The sequence below is a fragment of the Bos indicus x Bos taurus genome, chromosome 13 (genome assembly GCF_003369695.1).
Source record: "Bos indicus x Bos taurus breed Angus x Brahman F1 hybrid chromosome 13, Bos_hybrid_MaternalHap_v2.0, whole genome shotgun sequence".
NCBI classification, from domain to species: Eukaryota; Metazoa; Chordata; class Mammalia; order Artiodactyla; family Bovidae; genus Bos; species Bos indicus x Bos taurus.
The window spans coordinates 37,062,687-37,081,804 of NC_040088.1; the positions used below are offsets into that span (position 1 = coordinate 37,062,687).

Genomic DNA, 19,118 nt, shown 5'->3' on the forward strand with positions numbered 1-19,118 from the left:
TCTCCTTGCAGACCAAGGAACTCAAGAGTCTTCTCCAACACCACAGTTCAGAATCATCAGTTCTTTGGTACTCAGCCTTTTTCATGGTTCAATTCTCACATCTGTACATGACTATGGAAAGAACCATAGCTTTCACTATATGAACCTTTGTTGGCAAAGTGATGTCTCTGCTTTTTAATATGCTATCTAGGTTTATCATAGCTTTCTTTCCAAGGAGCAAGCATCTTCTAATTTAATGACTGCAGTCACTGTCCAAAGTGATTTTGGAAACCAAGAAAATAAAATCTGCCATGGATTCCCCTTTTGTTTCTCCTGTTTGCCATGAAGTGATGGAACCGGATGCCATGATCAGTTTTCTGAATGTTGAGTTTTAAGCCAGTTTTTTAACTCTCCCAAGTCTTTGAGACCCCATAGATTGTAGCCTGCCAGGCTCTTCTGCCCATGGGATTTCCAGGCAAGAATACAGAGTGGGTTGCCATTTCCTCTTTCAGGGGATCTTCCAGACCTAGGGACCAAACCCGCATCTCTTGCATCTCCTTCATTGGCATCGGCAGGTGGATTCTTTACCACTAGCGCCACCTAGTGCTGGCATGCTGCAGTCTGTGGGGTCAGACATGACTGAGCAACTGAACGCTGACAGGGAACTACAGCAAGCGCCACCTGGGAAGCCCTTTGTTTTTTAGAGTTTAAATTTTATTTTAGTGCAAAGGATAATTCGGAAGCATCCTTCTGCATTTGCATCACAAGTGTTCCCTGGAGGTAATTCAGTCTCATGGGCCTCTGTGCAGTTATGCCTGAGTCCATATTTGGAAAACAGTGCTTCAGTGGTCAGAATGTGGCGTGTACCTGGAAGCGGTGCCTGAGACCATCTGCTTGGTGGCATCAATCGCAATCCCTCTCTTCCAGCTTCACTGGAAATGTGGTTGGCACAAGTCTTGGCCATGGACCCGTGTTTCTGCTGGGCAAGTGGGGGCAGTTCATATCTCAGAACAGTGGTATCTGAGAAGTTGCCCACCACTTGTCATGAGCTTTGCCCCCGCCCCTCCTGAAAGTGTCTGGATGGCTTGTGGGATGTCAGTTCCCCAACCAGTGATGGAACCCGTGCACTTGGCAGTGAGTGCGCAGAGTCCTGACTGTGGGACCACCTGGGAAGTGCTGTCCCTCCTTTTACATTTAAGCCGAGTCAGGAGTGTGTACTGAAGAGTGAGTCTCTCTGCTGGAAGTCTGTTTCAGCCTTTCACTGTGTCAGGAATCATTTGCAGGCTCATGCTGGTGGTGGTGAAATAGTGGATTGTGTTTTAAGTGTTTATACTGAAATTAAACATAGATGCATTTTTAGGGCTTTGCTAAATCAGTGTTTAAAGCAGCTGTAGAATACCTCACACTTTTTTTTAAACTTGGTTTTACCATTTCAGTATTCTGATTAACTTTAAAGGCTGAAAAGCCATCTTTTATCCCAGAACAGTTAGAAAACCAAACCCTTTATGTTTTGTTAGCGTCTCCCTCAGGCCCTTCCATTGTGAGAGAAAGTGGGGCTGCGTGCTGTGTGGGTCATCCCGGACGGTGCCTCCTGACCGCTGGGCCTGAGTGTCTGTGCCAGACTGTGTGCCGCCTGAGGCCAGGGTCCGCTGGCCCTGCCCTGCCCCCTTCCCCCTCAGGAGCAGGGCTGGCTGAGGCTGTGCTCAGTGACCTCACCTGTTATTTTTTCATTCCTTCCCACCTTAGATTCTTTTTCTCCTGGTTTGGTGTGAGTTACTAAAAATAAGAAAATACAGGTCTCCCAATAGTAAGAGTAATTAGTGTTAAGGGTTTGGGGTGTACCTACCTGACTTTTTATGTCCTGCTTTTTTTTTTTTTTTTTTGAGAATTTGGAAATGTTGTGTGATAGTTTCGGTTTGTGTATGAGGACATGTAAGGTACACAGATAGGCAGGCAGGCAGTGGGGGGTGGTTGTAGGGTTCTTCTGAGGCTTTTGTAAGGACTTTGCCCTGCTTTGTGAGATCTAACTGCACTTACACTGTGTTGCTATAACGTTTTAAATTTTCTTTTCAATGATTTATGAATCATTTATAAATTTGATTTATAAATCATTGATTTATAAATCACTTTTGATAAATCACATTGATTTATAAATCACTTTTCAATGATTTATGTATTTCCAAACATATTTTTTTTTAACTGAAACATATTTGCTCAATAAATTCCATCACAATTTCAGATTGTCTCCAGCTTCAAGACCACCACATCCCGGGCAGTGTGCCAGCTTGTGAAGGAGTATATTGGCCACCGGGATGGCATCTGGGATGTCAGTGTGGCAAGGACGCAGCCTGTGGTGCTGGGGACGGCGTCTGCTGGTGAGTCTGGAACCACCCCAGCCTGCGGCAGGGCCTTCCTGGAGGTAGTGTGGCCAAACGCTTAGCTGTGTGCCTATCGGCATCCGTGTGAGTGGCTGCGTTTGGAACCACTCACTGTCCGGGACGCTGTCCAGTGGCACAGGGTGGATTGCCTCTCCATGGCATTAGGTAGTTGTGATTGGCTTTCTTGTCAGCCATAGTCCACGTACATTTGCTTTGATAGTGTATTGCACTTTTCCCCACTCGAGAGGCCCCTCCAAGGACATGCTGTGTGGTCTGACAGCGCCATGCTGGCCTGGTGTAGGGGTTCCACTGCCAGGAGTCCTGGGGCGGCATCAGAGAGCCCCGTTCTCCTCCTTGGAGAGGAAGTGTCTTCTGAGAGCTAATAACCTAATAACCCTTCAGAAAAAATTCCCGGAATTAAAAATGTGTTCGCTTGTGGAAAAGGAGTGCCAACTTGTGAGAAGTTATGTGCTACATCCAGCCTTTCTGGGTGGGAATAGGAAATGTAAAGTCATTAGAATGATGAAGAAAGTTTTCTGTTGTTTAAAACTGTGTTCATACATGAGCACCGCAGATTATTTTGGAAATTTTAGCTTAAAAAGGATACAGATTCCTTTTTATGATTTCTGAAATCTCACATGGGTAATCAGCACTTTGTGTCAGGTTTCCTTAATGAGTGTCCTTTTTATCTTTGTTTTGGAGAGGTCCACAGAGCATGGGTTATCTCAGATAATTTGGAACTGGAGTTGGGTGCTGTTTGCATTTGAATATAGCTTGATGTTCTGAAAAGTCTTACTATTTCAAAAAGGTGAGGAGCCCATGACCCATGGACCCTGGTGTCTCAGGTCCCAGGCCTGGTGCTGGCGCATGGCCATGCCCCGGGAGTCAGGTTCCCAGGTTCCCCTGCCAGTTCCATGGCCTCGGGCGGGTCACTGGCCCCCTGTCCTCTTGCATCAGTTGGATTACAGAGGAGTGTGAGCAAAATCCCATGAGATACTAGTGGTGATGAAACTTCTCAGTTTAGAATTTTTATCCTCCTGTTTAATTAAAAAGACTAATGTTGGCAGCGGCTCACTTGTGTTTATTTGGATCTTGCAGATCACACAGCTCTGTTGTGGAGTATCGAGACGGGTCGGAGCCTCGCCAAGTACACGGGCCACGTGGGGTCAGGTGAGCCGTAGATCGCGGGGCGTCCCCTTATGGGGGCTGGGCCTCAGCCTCTTGCCTTGCACGGTCTGGGACTGACGTGTGTCCACTGGCTTCGCGCTGTCCAATTGCTGAGGCTCTGTGGTGCAGAGGTGCTGTATGTGAGCCCTGTGGGTGCTGGTGGCTGCTGGGCTCCTTGCTGCAGACACCATGGACTGTCCCACTCTCCCTTCTTCCTTCTGGCGCCCCGGCTCTGGGCCTGTGTCTCGTTGCCCCTGGCCAGCTCACCCTTCACCCTGCACACAGACTTGGAGGTTGTGTCCACTACCCGCCTCCAGGGTCTGCTGTGTCCCCCACGGACTTGGGTAAACACCTCCTCTCCCCCTCCTCCCTGGCACATCTCCCGTCCTATCAGTGGGGGTGTACTGCTCTCCCATCGGGGCTGTGGGCCAGGTCCTGCTTGGCCCCCCACCCCTGCCTCGTCCACTGTCCCCTCCAGCTGGACCCTTCATCTCCCTCAGGACCATACCTGGGGGCTGTTGCTCCTGCAGTGGGTGTGACATACTGAGTACTCATCAGCCTGAGCATTAAGAAAGCGTTAGCTTGTGTGACAAACCCATGGGGGCCTTGTGCTCATCTTTCTCACTGCCATCTCCACTTCTCAAAGTCAGCCACTTGGAACAGTTTTAAATCTTCTGCTCTTTCCTTCCATTTAGAAAAATAGCCTGTCTTATTGTTTGTTACTTTTTTGGGTTTTAGACAAGAGAGGGCTCCTGTTAAGAAGGGAGACGGGCTCTGTGTTCCTTGTCCTCGCCGCCGCCCTGTGCAGCCCGTGGCTCCCCGGGCACATGCCTCACTTGCAGTCCCCAGCTTTGCTGTCCTGAAGGGAGTAGTGGTCTCATTTCTGTGCACATTGTGAACTCGTGGCTTCTCTGAAGGGTGGGCGTGTGGGCAGTGAACAGTGTCCCCCACCATAATCTACCTTTGCCTTTTGTAATTAAGTTTTCTTTTTTCAACTTGGTTTACTTTTAGCCCTCAGTGACTTCTCAGTGTTTAAGAGATCAAGTATTGTTTTCCTGTGTAGCCGATTCTTGAGTGGTTTGGTAGTTCATATTTAGTTATTTTGCGTTGTATCTTTGTTTTCTTTATTCATAGTTTAACGGAATGAGAAGACTTAATATTGAACTATCATAATTCTTTAGTTTTTAAATTTAACTTTACAACATATACTGTAGTTGTAATAGATATTGATGATATATTCTTATTGTAAACCTGTTTTTTCAATATTTTTACTTTGCAGTAAATTCCATAAAATTTCATCCATCAGAACAGTTGGCCCTCACCGGTATGTTGATTTTTTTTTTTCTTTATTGAATAGTTATTGCTGATCTGAAAACAATTGTCATTCCTTTTCTTATCAGTAGCGTCAGGATTAGCCGTGCCATTCACAGAAGTTGGTCGTTAGTAGACATTTCACAAGTTGCATGAAAAATGAATAAAGAAAACAATACCAAGGGTTATTTTTAACCAGCAGTGGCTTGCGAGTTAGTTCGGTTCTCCTGGAGGTCTTTTTACAGAGCCTATCCCTGCTGCCCACTCTCTGACTCTCAGGCTCTCTCAGTCCCTGTGTGCACAGAAAGGAGGTCAGCGGTCCTGGCTTGGGCACCTCCAGGGCTTAGGTCTTCACTTCTTCCCAAGTGGTCCTCCCAGAAAGAGCTGTGGTCTCTTGGGTTTGTCTCTACCTCATCTAGTGGTCTTACAAACACTTTCATGGTCACAGTGAGGAGTTGGCCCATAAAACTGTGTGATCCTGTGGACCCCTGTTGTGTTTTGGGGACACAGATGTAACCTGGAGGGTGAGTGTGTGTCTAGACCAGTGACCAGCAGGCTTTTCTGTGAAGGACCAGAGTACCTGTTTTCATCTTCAGGCTGGTTTGAACAGGCCTGCACCTGTGGACAGGTGACAGCTAGTGAACGTCTGAGCTGACCTCTGGGGAGCCGTCAGCTGGGAGTGAAGCCTTGTTATGGGGGCTGTTTGTTGTGTGATTGGGGAGCCGGAGGGAGACCAGGGACAGCTGGGCTGGAGAGAGGGGGATGAGGTTGAGACGTGTCGGCAGGCTGCGGTGGGGACAGAAGCCGGCAGAGTGGTGGCCTGGGGAGAGGAGGCACATGGGGCTGGGACTGGATGCCAGCTCGAGAGGCCAGAAGGTCGGACACTTTGATGCCCTGAGGCCCATGCTACCATCCACTGCTTTGGGGAGCTTTGCAGCCTTTGCAGCTAGGGAAAGTGGAATCCAGACAGTGCTCCTGTCTCGGGTGGAGGCGGCCCTTTGGCATGTCTGCAGGCCATCTGTGCCTCTCAGCAGCCCTCTGTCTTTCCTGGGTTCTGAGCACCCCTCGCAGCCTGGCTACTGACAGTGAGGTCTCGGTACCAGCTGCTCCCTTGCCGGGGCGAGGTGCCTCCTGGTTCAGCAGACGGGATCGTGCACTCAAGTTACTGTGGACTTGGGTGTCTGTCGTCTTAGATTAGCCAGGTGGAGAATGAAATCCACGCCTTGTGAGTTTTCTCTGAGCCTTCAGAGCTTTCCACCTTGGGATGGAGGGAATTATTTTTATAGGTAATTATCTCTGGGCACCTTTGCTATTCCTGGGAACATCTCAGAAGAACCTGTTTAAGTCAAGTCAATCCCTTGTGATCCCTCAAGGAGTGGACTTAGCGGGGTCTCACCCATGCTCGTCTGCGTGCCGGTAACGCACTGCCCCGCCCCGCCTTCTCTCCTCAGCCTCTGGAGATCAGACTGCCCATGTGTGGAGGTATGCAGTCCAGCTGCCTGCTCCTCAGCCTGCGGCCGACTCTAGTGTAAGCAGCACGTTTACTTACCCTGAGAGCACGACCCGGGGTATGTCGGTGGGTTCTGGACATCTGTGAGTTTTAGGAGGAACTTAATGGTTTCTGTTGTGGACTGAATGTGTGTGTCCCCAAATTCATAGCTTAGAACCCTCACCCTGGGGGGCTGTCCATGGAGATGGGCCTCTGAAGAAGTCACTGAGGTCAAGTGAGGTTGCAGGGTGGGGCTCTGACCAGCAGGATTGGTGTCTGGAGGAGAAGAGGCACCCGAGGGCTCCCTGTACCTTCTCCCTGCGTGCACTCAGGAGAGGCCAAGCGAGGCCACCGTCTGCCTGCCAGGACACCAGCCGGGTGCCAGGCCGCCCAGCAGACCAGGGCGTGCGTCTGTCTACATCGCCTGTGGTTACGTTTACTTTATCTTTTCCACAAAAGTTATAACATATACATATGTTAGTCCTTTAATTTTAAGGTTAGGTTAAATTTGTAGTGTTTTATATATTTGATTGTAGACAACTTGTCTGTCTCTCATGTGAGATAAACCCTGTAGGTTAGTGGGGCGTGTGATGTCATTGTCATGTGGGTCAAGTTTTAATGTTGGTGACAAGTTAGGTTGCATGTTGAGAAGAACGGACCACAGGTTTAAACCACAGACCGCCCAGTTCCTACCTGTCCTGTCGGGTGTACTTGCACCACATCAGCTCAGTGCCACCTTTGGGTCCTCACGTGCGCTCTCATCCTCCTCCTGGGTGACTTGATCTGATCTTGTTTCTGTGGGGTATGCACACAGGGGCCCTCCCTGGGCTGCTCCCGCAGGTGGGGGTCCTCGCAGGCCCAGGGCACTGGGTGAGTTCACGCTGTGAGGGTTTCTCTAGTTGCGGCGAGTGGGGGCTCCTCTCCAGTTGTGATGCACAGGCTTCTCACTGCAGTGAGTTCTCTTGTTGCAGAGCATAGACTCCAGGATGCATGGGCTTCAGTAGTCTCAGCTCCCGGGCTCTGGAGCACAGAACTTGATAGTTGTGTCTCTCAGACTCAGTTCCTCTGAGGCATGTGGGGTCTTCCTGGACTAGGGATTGAACACATGTCTCCTGCATTGGCAGGTGGATTCTTTACCACTGAGCCTCCAGGGAAGCCACTTAAGAATTCATTTTTAATTGAGTGTGTTATGTATATATTTTTTATTTTAACAGAGATTTTATTTTAACTCTGCCGTGTTTGTAGACGTGACACACATATCCTTGTGTACGTGTGTCCATGTGGTGTGTGCTCCTACATGGTGTGTGTGTGCATGTTTACTTAGTGCCAGACACCCGCTGGATCGGTCATAATGGTCATTAAGTCCTGGAAGGATAGGCGGTAGCGGTCTGACTGTGCGGCTGGTCTGCAAGGTCAGGATCCCCAGGGACCTGCCTCTGCTTCCCCAGCAGCAGCTCTGTGGCGAGGACGAAGTGGAGTGCTCCGACAAGGACGAGCCTGATGCAGATGCTGACGCGTCCAGCGACTGTCCCACCATCCGGGCGCCGCTGACATCTCTGAAGAGCCACCAGGGAGTGGTCATAGCTGCTGACTGGCTGGTTGGCGGGAAGCAGGCAGTGACAGCCTCCTGGGACAGAACGGCCAACCTGTACGATGTGGAGACGTCAGAGCTCGTCCACTCCCTGACAGGTGCGTCGTGTGGGAGGGACTTCTCGTCTGGATTGAGTGTTGGCACAGCTGTGATTTTCAGAGATCCTCCTGAGTAATGGAGCCATTAGTGGTTAAATTTATCTTTTCTTCAGGGGGTGTAATTGCATCTAGAGATGTGCAGTATGTAGATATTTGAATGTGGTTGGTGTGTTAGCTTTTTTTTGGATTTAATTTCCACACACTTAGTATCTTAAAATAACATGCTGTTCCTTGGCCAGGAGTTTCGGGCACGTGCTTCCTGACGCTCTGATTATCAGGGGGTCGTGGGCGGGATGAGAATGCTGGCGGGGTTGTGCCCTCACCTGAGACCTGCGGTCCTCTTATTGCCATTGCAAGGATCCCTTTCCTGTGGCCGTTTGTCTGCCAGTTTTTGGCTGGGGGCAGCTTTCAGTACCTGGAGGCGGCTGCAGGCCCCCTCCCCCGGCCCTGACAGAGGCTTCTCACCACATGGTGTTGGCTTTCCTCCGGGCCAGCAGGAGCGAGTCTCTCTCAAGGCTCACCTGACTGTGGCAGGCCACCCAGGAAGTCTGGGTTTTTTTTTGACTAACTGAAAGCCATGCAATTTGGAGGCCTTAGTCATATCTGCAAAACCCATTTTGCGTTATAATGTACTGAGATCACCAGAACACCATCCCACACATCTGCAGGTTGGGCCCACATGCAGGGCAGGAGTCCAGCAGGGCGTGTATAGCCCCGTGCCCACCACCGGCCTTCATACCTGCTTGTCAGTGCGTTTTGTCATTGAGTGACAGGGATGTGTCTCACCATGTGCTTCCCCCTTGGGTTATTAGAGGTTCTTCTCACATGCGAAACTCAGAACTGTACTTTCTCACACATTTGGCCATTAGAGACCCTCCTGACCTTTCATCCGTCGGGGTCAGGAGTGTCCCTCCCACACTGCTCATTCAGCTCTTTCGAATGCACGAGGGGAAGGAACACGGGTCCCCCTTGATCCCACACACCGTCCCTGCAGCTGCTTTTCCTGGGAGCCGGGCGGGGGCCTCACTGTGACTGCGTCTTCCATCTGCCACAGGGCATGACCAGGAGCTGACGCACTGCTGCACGCACCCGACCCAGCGGCTGGTGGTGACCTCCTCTCGCGACACGACGTTCCGCCTGTGGGACTTCCGTGACCCTTCCATCCACTCCGTGAACGTGTTCCAGGGCCACACGGAGTGAGTCTTGGTCGCATAAATGTCTTTTTAACTGTGGTCTGGGCTGGGAGGTGACTGGGTTTTCTAGGATGGTTTTCTTGATCCTCCTAACCCAGTGGTTTTCTGAGCATTGAAACAAACACTCAGGTGTGCTGTTCTCAGGAGTGTGGCTCTTCTTCCCTTGTGTCACCCTGGAAAGTCCCTGTGGAGGGTTCTCAGTGGATGGTTGCTGACACACAGGCAGTGTTTCTTACTGTGTGACTGCATGTTTCATGTTATTATGATGTGGAACACACTTTAGGAAAGCTCATCTTAGGGCATATTTTCATTTATAGGGACTCAGCACAAGTTCTCTAGTGAAGTGTGTTGGACTCTTCCGTGATATGAGTACTTTAACTCAAAATACAGGTAATTCGAGTGTTCTGTGTGCTGGTTGTTCCTAAGGCAAGATGTAGCGGTGTAGGCTTCAGCATCACTGACTCAGTTCTGTAGCCCAGCTTCTCTAGGAGCTGGGAGAGATACTGTTTTCTCCTTTTTATTTCTGGTACTGTTACGTGGCTCCTGTGCCTTTTTCAGAAAGTAGGGTTTGAGATATAACACTATTGTGTAAGATAAACGAACGTCTGTAGGACGAGTCCCCCTGAGATCTGGCTGTATTATTTTTGCTGGGTGGAGAGAGAGCTCCGGGTGGAGTGTCTGTTCAGGGTTTTCATTGTACATTTGTGAAAGAGACAAATGAGCCCCCCACCCCCTTTTTGGTATGTTGCTTTTATTTTCACTCTGTATTATGAAATTTCTTCATTATAATAGGAATCTTAACAGGATTTATGTAGTGAAGCTTGGGGTCTGTATTATTACAAACGTTTGGTGGCCCAAGGTATACCAATTTGACTGAAAAGCAATTTTAGAAACCTTTTGTAACCAGCTGTTTTCCTGATAAGTGGAGATTGTAGTGTGTTCTGTTCTTGGAAATGACAGAGATGTTTAGTTGGAAAAATTTGGAATCTCACAGGAGTTTCAACTATTGGCAGTTCATTTCTCATGTATTTCTGTCATCAGCCTTAGCCGAAACCCAGAACTTTTTGTCCGATGGGCTCGGTCCTTGTGCGTTCATGTGCTTTCCACCACCACCTGAGGATGGCCTGGTGGGGTCGACGCCCTGGCCCCTCTGTGACGTGCAGTCAGTGGGGCTGGACTCCGGCCATGCGGGTCGGATCCAGGGCCGTTCCTGTGAACAGCTCTCACTGTCATGAAACTTACTCTGGCGCTGGAACCCCTGCTGCACTTGAGAGGAGCCCTCCAGCACCACCGCCTCCTGTGGAGTGCGGCAGAGTTGTCACCCTGTTTTTAGTTTCATTTTGCTTTGTTTCCATTGCGATAAAAAGGGGCCAGCAGTGGAGGCAGTCACTGGTCATTAAGCTTCCCCCGTGGGTGGCCGATGACTCCAGGCTGTGCCCAGCTGATGGTGTCTACACGTGCCATAAACTCTGGCATTGAAGAAATCAGAAATTAGCTCAGCATGGAATATTTCATTCTTAGAAATATCTGAGAATGCAGAGTTTTTTCTTTTTTTTTGCCTAAATTCCTTTCATACACTTGTTTACTTTATTCCTAGAGTGTGAACTCAGGTGCTTTCTTGTCTAAAGAAAACAAGATACGATGTCTCACAGAAAAATTTCTGTCTGCACTTCTTCTGGACCTGATAAGGTGTTGGCAGGATGCCTTGAGCTCCCTGGGGCAGGGAGCAGGGTGGGGCGGTGGTGGTGCCTGTAAGAGGTCGCACCCACGCCTCTACACGTGTTATGTTCCGTGAAGCCCGTGTCACTTCTGATAGGTGCTGCATGCGGCTCTGAGGCCTGTGTGCACGCGACCTTGTCAGGGCCCTTGGCTGGATAGTGTCAGTACCTTCTGTCGTGTATTTTCTCGTAGGACGCAGGGCCTGGCACGCGGTGATCGAGGGAGCGGTTCTGGGATTTAGCCTCATTGTGAAGTGGACAGGAGTGTCTGCACTGAGCCTGGGGGCGGCTGGAGAGGGGCATCAAGTGAGGTCTGGCCTTGCTTGCTGGAGTGTCCCCTGCCCTCCTCCAGGGGAAGCCAGACTTGAAATCCTAGAAAGAATCGGTGTGGTGCAAACCTGACTTCCTTTGAATGCTTGCTATCTGAGGGTCTGCTCCTTGGGGAGCTGGCCTTTCAGGACTCCTCAGAAGTTTGTGTCATTGGGAGATGAGTTTCCATTTCTCATTCAGGTATCTGAGATCGTGAACTGTGGGAGCCGAGCATTCTCTAACTTGGGGGTGCCAGTGCTCGTGGGGGCGGCGCTCTGAGGGCCCAGGGTGTCCCCAAGGATGGGTTCCTCCTCGGGGACCTTAGCGTCTTAAGCACAGCTTGGAGGCCAGTGGGTGGAAGGTGGGGGGCTGCCCAAGCCCTGTGAGCAGCATCGGTTAGGTCCTTGTGGGTTTGTGAGCAGCACTGTCAGGCAGGAGGGTGGCGTGGGCCATGTGTCACGTCACACCTGGGTCTGCACTCCACGTGCCCCTTACGCTGCCTGCAAAGGTGGAGGAGTGAGGGTCTGCCTGGGCCCCGTTGCTGGAATGTGTGCTCCCTGCCTTCTCACTCTGCCCCGTCGGAGGCCCCATCCCCTTCAGCGTGAGAAGGCGCCTGCGGCCGGTGCCAGAGGAGTTGCTGCCTCCTGTCTCCGGGCTTCATTTTCCACATTGTGCACTTTCTTCCTTGGCTGGGAAGTTTCAGCAGATTGTTATGCAGAGCAGCCGCTTCCCTGTGTGATGGGGGGACAGCTGTGGGTCCTAATGAGGAGCCCAGCTTTCTGTCTCCGCTGATGGAGGCCCGCAGAGGGAGCGGAACGAATGTTCTAGGCGTGCCGCGGCAGCGGAGCCGCTCTGTCAGCTGGAGGCACACGCTCGGCTGCTCTCGGCGACAGGATAAATGAGGCGGTGGGCGCTGGTGGGGCCGGGCCTTCCACCGCCCCAAGGGACCGTGTGGGAGAGGCCTTGGGAGGACAGTCCTTGGAAGAACTGCAGCCAGCCTCTCTCTTTGATGCCCCACGATACCTGTCAGGGTCCTGATGCATTGAAACCCAGCGTCTTTCAGCATTTCATTAACAGGGTTTGACAAGCTTTGTGGGGACTTTTCCCACTAATTTAGCAGTGTTAACTGAGGTTTAACTGGGCCAGACCTCCTGAGACCTCACATCCACAGGGAGGTCGCCAGCAGTGGAGGTGTCTGCCCTAGGGCCTTGTCAGCGGCCGGGCCCTGATGGCCCTGTGACCTGAGGGGCAGCAGCACCTGGTTCCCACTCAAGCCCGCACTGTGTCCTTGTCGTCGGATGAGGAGTTTGGGTGACTCGTTGCGTTGCTCTTGGGGTTACCCTTGTCTCCGTCTTTCTCCCTGTGGCGCACTCGGCCTTTGACCTCAGCACAGTGCCCTCCAGGTCCATCCCTCTGTATGGACACATCCTCTTTACCCAGTCCTCTGTCCATGGACTTTTTGGTTGCTTCTGTGTCGTGGCCGTTGTAAACAGGGCTGCCATGCACTTTGGGACGTGTGTATCTTTTTGATTTTTTTTTTTTCCAGTTAAATACCCAGGAGTGAAATTGCTGGGTCACATGATAGTTCTGTCTTTGAGGAATTTCCACAATGTTTTTCACAGTGGCTGCGCCAATTTATGTTTGCATCAGCATTGTAGGAGGGTTCCCTTTCTCCCCACCCTCTCCAACACTGATCGCTGTCTCTTTGGTGACGGCCATTCTGACAGGTGTGGAGTACCAGCTCACTGGGGTCTGGTGTGCATTTCCCTGGTGACTAGTGATGTTGAGCACGTTTTCATGGGCCTGTTTTCAGGTTTCATCTGTAAACCTCTCTTGGAGAAGTCTGTTCAGATCATTTTTTAAATGGTTTTTTTTGTTGTTGGAATGAATTTTTTTTCCAGTGCTCTGATTGAATTGTCTGAAAGTCTCAGTTGGGATGGATGTTTAATTGTCTGCTCTAGAGATTTCGGTGGGTCCTGTCTATCTGGCCCATCTTGTCTGGGAGCCTGCTCCTTGCTCCACTGCCGGGATGAGGTGAGGCCGCCTTGGAGAGGTCAGTGCGGCCCCTGTGTGCTGGCGGGGGTTAGCAGAAGAACCAGTGAGCGGAGTTGATGAGTCATGGTGTCCACATCCTTGCCTCCCTGCCCGCCCGACAGGCCCTGGGGTGGCAGGATAGGGTGTCTGCTGTGCACTGTGGACAGGGACTTCCTGATGAGGTTCTGACCCCGTGCCCTCTCTTGGCAGCACTGTGACCTCTGCCGTGTTCACCGTGGGAGATAACGTGGTCTCTGGCAGTGACGACCGCACTGTGAAGGTCTGGGACCTGAAGAACATGCGGTCCCCCATTGCCACCATCCGCACAGACTCTGCCATCAACAGGTGATGGGTGCTCCCCCATGGACCATTAGGGTGGCCTTAAGGGGGCTTGTGGCATGTGTTGGCTTCCTGTAAACTTGTGTTCACTTGGTAGGGCCTTGGGAAAAGTGCTTTAGACTCCCAGGAAAATATATTTTATTGATCCTCTAATGCACATTCTGTATTCTGTAAATACTGAAACCTGGGTATAAAATCAGGTTGGTGTATTGAGCTTTTTAAGAATTAAGAATGAGTCATTTTTGGCCAGAGGTTACTGTGTAGCACATGTAAGTTACAGGTGAGTAACTCAGCCCGTTTTCTAATGCCATAGGCTGGTAACACCTTGGTTTGCTAATGTGTTTTGGCTTGAAGAGTGGAATGTGTGAAACCCCCACTACATTATCACCTATAATGTCAAAAACTCGTGTTGTCACTGTTGGTTACGTAACTTACTTTTCTCTCCTACACATTGTAGGATCAATGTGTGCGTTGGCCAAAAAATCATCGCCCTCCCCCATGACAACCGCCAGGTGAGGCTGTTTGACATGTCGGGTGTGCGGCTGGCCAGGCTCCCACGCAGCAGTCGGCAGGTGCGTGCTGGGGCCGCCTATGCGGGCGGCTGGGGGCGGGGCCCGCTCTCTGATGTGGGGAGCTCCCAGCCAGCCTGGCTGTGTTCAGTGCTCCAGGAGCCCCTCCTGAAAGAAAGAAGTTAATTCTCACAGTGGGTTTTAATTACCCAAGTACATTCAAAACAACAGTCTCACATGCAGTCAGCAGAAGAAAGTTCACAATTTTACACCCTTTTCTTACCAGGTCTCCATCAGAAGTACTTGGTCATTTGACTCGAGAGCGCTGGGGCCCAGTGAGCAGAGGGGTGTGAGTGGGAGCATGGACCTGATGGGGGTGCTCTGGGCCCTCCACTCCCCAGCTCCCTAGCCCCTCCCCTTGCTGTGAGGTCACTGACACCAGTGTCCTGCCGTGGGCCTGGCGGTTGTGGTCTCTCGTCCAGAGCCCTGACTTCAGTGCCTGTCTCAGGTGACCCGCTGCAGTTTTCTCAGTGGTCATGGAGGGGAGGTCTTGATCCTGCGGTGGACGTCCCTCCACTGGTGGCCCTGGGCCTCTGGCCCGGGAAGGCCTCCCCAGTGTGTGGATGACACCCGCCATGGGGACGTCTTGCAGAGGGAATTTTGGTGCTGTTCTGTTGAGAGTCTGTTTTACTTACGGGATTTCTGTCAGCTTTTCTGAATTTTGCCCTGTACCTGTTGTATATATTATAGTAACAGGTCAGTGTGTCCACTTTAAACTCCCCAGATAGCCCTCAGTGTTTGTTCCAGCATTCTGAAGGTGGCAGGAATCTACTTGAAAGGCTACTTATTTTATCTTTGTTTTATTTGGCACCAAAGGTATATTTCTAGCTCCTTTATTCCTTGAACCAATTATTTGTTCAAAGGTACTTAGGGTCTTTGAGTGAATTATATTTGTTTCTTCCCACATCATCCATCTTCACTTATTCATTAAAACATCCCAGAGGGGCCGTTTCTGTATTCTTCCTGTTGACTGCTGTCTGACTCCTGTTCTTGGAGAAAGGGTCCTGAGGCGCTGGTTGGGCTGCACTGAGATCAGCCGTGTTCCCACCCCTCTTTTTGCGGCAGCTCCCCCAGCAGCACAGGAGGTCTCCTGACTGGTCCAGTTCACGGCCCCCCTTTCTGACGGGTCGTGGGGGTGTGGTCCTGCTCAGGCCCTGCTCTGACGGCGCTGTGCCTGGTTGCAGGGCCACCGGCGGATGGTGTGCGGCTCAGCCTGGAGCGAGGACCACCCTGTGTGCAACCTGTTCACCTGCGGTTTTGACCGGCAGGCCATTGGCTGGAACATCAACATCCCAGCTCTGCTGCAGGAGAAGTGAGGGCCGTTCGGAGGCTCCCGCCGGCCGGGGACCGTGCCTGCCGGCTAGCTGGGCGCTGGGACGCCGCGGCTGTGGGCGGTGGGCCTGAGCAGGGTGCTCTCTCCTCGCTGTACCCAGCTTGCATGAAGTGTCCAGAGGTGTGCCCTGTTGCTTCTTTCCGTTTTGTGTGTGTGGGCATTGCGGCCGTGAGGTGGAGCCCCTTCCATGGCCGCTGGTGTAGTGAGTCCCTGGTGTGTCGGGTGACAGGAGGGGGGGGCGTCTGGGTGAGTGGTCAGTGGTCTCTGGAGCGATGGTGCATGTGTGCCTGTCCGGCAGGAGTGGGCAGAGACCTCACGTCTGTGTGGGGTTCTGGCGTGTGCTAACTCAGCTTCACCTCTGTGTTCTGTTACAGTTGTGAAATCTGCTTGGATTTTAGAAGTTAAAAAAAGCGTAGAATGTTGAATTTGCAACATTTGGACAGTTTCTTTTGAAAAGAAAAAATTTCTGCTCTTTTTATGGAAAACCATTTCAATCTCCTGAGGTATCTCATGCTGGCAAATTCTGAAATAGAATGGTTCTAATCACTGATTCCAGATATTAAGTAAAATTTAAAGCACTTTAGTTTATAGCTGTGGTTATAAACAGTTTTTAGAAGTTTCAGATGACTTATCCATTGAATGTGACTTGACCTTTCTAGAAGGCCCTGCTACCTGAAGACAAACCTTATTTATTTTCTACACCTTGGGTTTGCATTTTTCCAAGTGGGTTCACTTCCTGGCGGCATCTGAGAGCCAGCAATGCAAATAAATGAGTTCTACCTCAGACATGAAGTATTTGGGAAACTTGGGGTGTCACTGTTACTGGCTCAGGCACTTGTGATTTAGAGCTGGAATGAACTCATCCAGAAGGCAGGAGAGGTGGGCGCAGCGATGGCCCTGCCCAGGAAGGGCTGCCAGCGGCCCCTTCTGCCTGGAGCCTGTTGCTCCTGCCTTCTCAGGACTTTCTGTCCAGTGTTCACGAGTCGTGTTTCTTGTTGAGTTACACTTTGATAGCGAGACATCTCAGTCCCCCCCAGCCTCTCCCTGCCCCGTTTGTAACCCTTGGAGGCTGTCTTGGGACAGGCACGGAGAGGGACACTGGAAGCCATCGTGTCGGCCTCGTCCTGTCACCACTTCCGTTTTGTGGTGTCACAGGTGGGGCAGCCTGAATGCTGGTCCTTCGCCCGCGGGTCCTTCGGTCAGGCCCCATGGTAGCTGACCTCAGGCCTCTCGGCCCTGGATGGTCAGGACTGGGTCGGGGTCAGACCCAGTCAGACTCCTGGCTGGCTGGGAGGGAGACCTGAGGAGCGAGGGTGAGACGGCAGGAGTTTCAGGGCAGCTTTACAGCAGTGGCGGATCAGGAGCTGATGTTGGAGTCCGGTATTCCCTGACTGCGGTGTGAGGATGGCCCCCACCCTGGGTCTCACTTGGAGCTGCCCCCCTGCCCCTGCACATACCGGCCTCTCTCCTGCTTTAGTCTCACAGCTGAGTGTCTTACTAGAGTCACTGCTAGGAACATTGGAAAATGTCTGCACATCATTGTGCCAGACTTACCCAGATCTCTGCCTGCTGAAACAATGGGAAACGAGTGAACTCAGCGTGTGTGCCAGCCGTGTGGCCGTGTGGATGAGGCTCCACACGCAGCCCCATCTCCCTCCCCCCGCCCCCTCCCTCCCCAGGGCTTGGCCCTTCTCAGGAGTGGGACCCGCCACTGTGGTCACAGGGCGTCTTCAGGCGTCACGAAGGAGCTGGGGGTGCTGTATGTGCACACCTGTTTGTGCACATGAGTGTGCGCGGGATGTGTGTGCGTGCGGCTGCAGTGAAATCATGTGGCCCACTGCCTTGATCTCATCTGAAGCAGTGTTTGGAAGTGGGAGTGGTTTTGTCCATGTGCCGACGAGTCCAGAATTTCCTGTCACAGGAGGAGGAAATGTGTGTTTACTGGAGACCGTGTGTCAAGAGAATTTCTTGAGAGGTGTGTTGTTGGACAAACGACACCCTTTCTCAGCCACTGCACATCAGTTTCTGCAGAGTGAAAATTCTGTACCTATTCTGGAACTGAAGAATCCTATGTAAATCATCTGTTGCTTGAATCTGTGAAAAATAAGGTTTTTTGGGGGGAAAGTGTGCATTTTAAGTGTTGTGTAGAAGAAGGTGTTTTTACTGTGTTGATGTAATTGTTCATAAATGTTCAGTGTCTTCATTGCAGTATGAGATTCATTAAAAACCCATGTTCTGTAACTGTTGTTGTGAAAGTGTTGTTATTAGGAGTTTAAAAAAAATCATTTGGCTTTTTTTCATGTTTTTGCTTTGGGTAAAGCATTGTTAATGGCTACTGAACATCACAATCATGTAGAAAGTGAACAAGTTAATTATAGTATTGCCCACTTGAAAAACTTTACTTTTAGACTTCAAAGCTCAATTGTGTTTTATTTTCTGTTATACTATAATTAAATAAACCACGTTACACTTCTCCATTCCTGCATCGCCACCCCAAAATTTCTGAAGGGAGTTAATAACTTGACGAACTACAGTCCTTTGTCAAAATTCCTCAGTTTAATAAGACACTTGTCCTGTCCTTACTATAGTTAAGCTTGTTTGAAAGTTGAAAACAATTGCAGTTACAGAAAGTGACCTGTTACAGAGAGAGGGCCTGTTTTCTGTGTTGAATTCATGCTGGGACTGGCCGTAGCCCTGCTCACTGTCCTGTTCTCAGCCACGTGGATGGAGCTGCATCTGCCATGAGAGCCGTGGCAGGTGGCTCCTGGGAACCCAGCAGGTGGCAGGGCCTTCCCCAGGGTGTCCTCCAGCCCCGCCCCAGACCAGGAGGACTTGCCACCCCAGTCCTGTGGGCCGCAGGCACACATTCAATCCCCAGAGCGCAGAGCTTCTCCACAATTTCTCCCTTATCCTACTCTTCGAAAATGTGAGTATTACCTAGATTTCATAATTATACCTTCAGTTGCATTTAAAGTTCGTGTTAGTACAAAGAATTGAGAAGGCAAGGCTTGTATTGCTTTGATTTCATCAAAATGCCACCAAGACGTGTCTCCCTCACTGTGCACAGGTTTTCTGTTTTCACTGAATAAATTGGGAGTCAAGGAAATCATTCCCTACGTTGAGAGTGCCTCTGCTTTACATCAGCACATGTTGTGCAGTCCCTCTTGTATGAAGAGACTGAAAATGAAGTCACAAAAGTGCCCTGAGTTTAAAACCAGATTTCTAAGAACATTAAGCAGCTTAGGGCCAACATGCAGGTAGACTGAGCACCCTTTGGTGCCTTGCGGACTGTGTGCTTTTTGGGCTGGACAGGGTCTCCAGGGAGAGGACCTTCAAATCAGAGCCTCCCGTCAAGGCTGAAGAGAGTGTCATGAAGTGAGAGGGACAAGAGCAAGGTTTCGGCCACTCGAGAAGCGTGACCGGGTGTGGAGGGCGTCCATGACGGAGGCGGCTTGGTCAGGCTTGAGGAGGGTGGCTTACTCCACGTGCGCTAGGCACCTCCGGACGAGTGCATGGGAGTCTGGTTCCATGGGATTCGTGGTGAGTGTCGAGCTGAGGGCAGCAGGCGGGGAGGGCAGGGCTTATCCCATGATGAGGGCAGTTCGCAGGT

General features: G+C 51.0%; 1 protein-coding gene across 6 annotated transcripts in view; it reads left to right on the forward strand.

Annotated features, from left to right (window-relative positions):
- Positions 1-17,749, forward strand: part of WDR37 (WD repeat domain 37) — a 34,703-nt gene extending 16,954 nt beyond the window's left edge. For 2 of the 6 annotated variants that reach the window (XM_027559465.1, XM_027559464.1), the window contains exons 6-14: positions 2,219-2,354; positions 3,456-3,527; positions 4,804-4,848; positions 6,287-6,363; positions 7,776-8,013; positions 9,068-9,209; positions 13,478-13,612; positions 14,064-14,178; positions 15,360-17,749. In XM_027559465.1, coding sequence (XP_027415266.1) covers positions 2,219-2,354; positions 3,456-3,527; positions 4,804-4,848; positions 6,287-6,363; positions 7,776-8,013; positions 9,068-9,209; positions 13,478-13,612; positions 14,064-14,178; positions 15,360-15,491 — 1,092 coding nt within the window. In that variant the 3' untranslated portion in view covers positions 15,492-17,749. Of the gene's footprint in view, positions 1-2,218; positions 2,355-3,455; positions 3,528-4,803; positions 4,849-6,286; positions 6,364-7,772; positions 8,014-9,067; positions 9,210-13,477; positions 13,613-14,063; positions 14,179-14,401; positions 15,138-15,359 lie in introns of those variants that run through there. The other 4 variants (XM_027559463.1, XM_027559462.1, XM_027559466.1 and 1 more) reach the window with 3 other exon arrangements.
- The last annotated feature ends 1,369 nt before the right edge of the window (positions 17,750-19,118 follow it).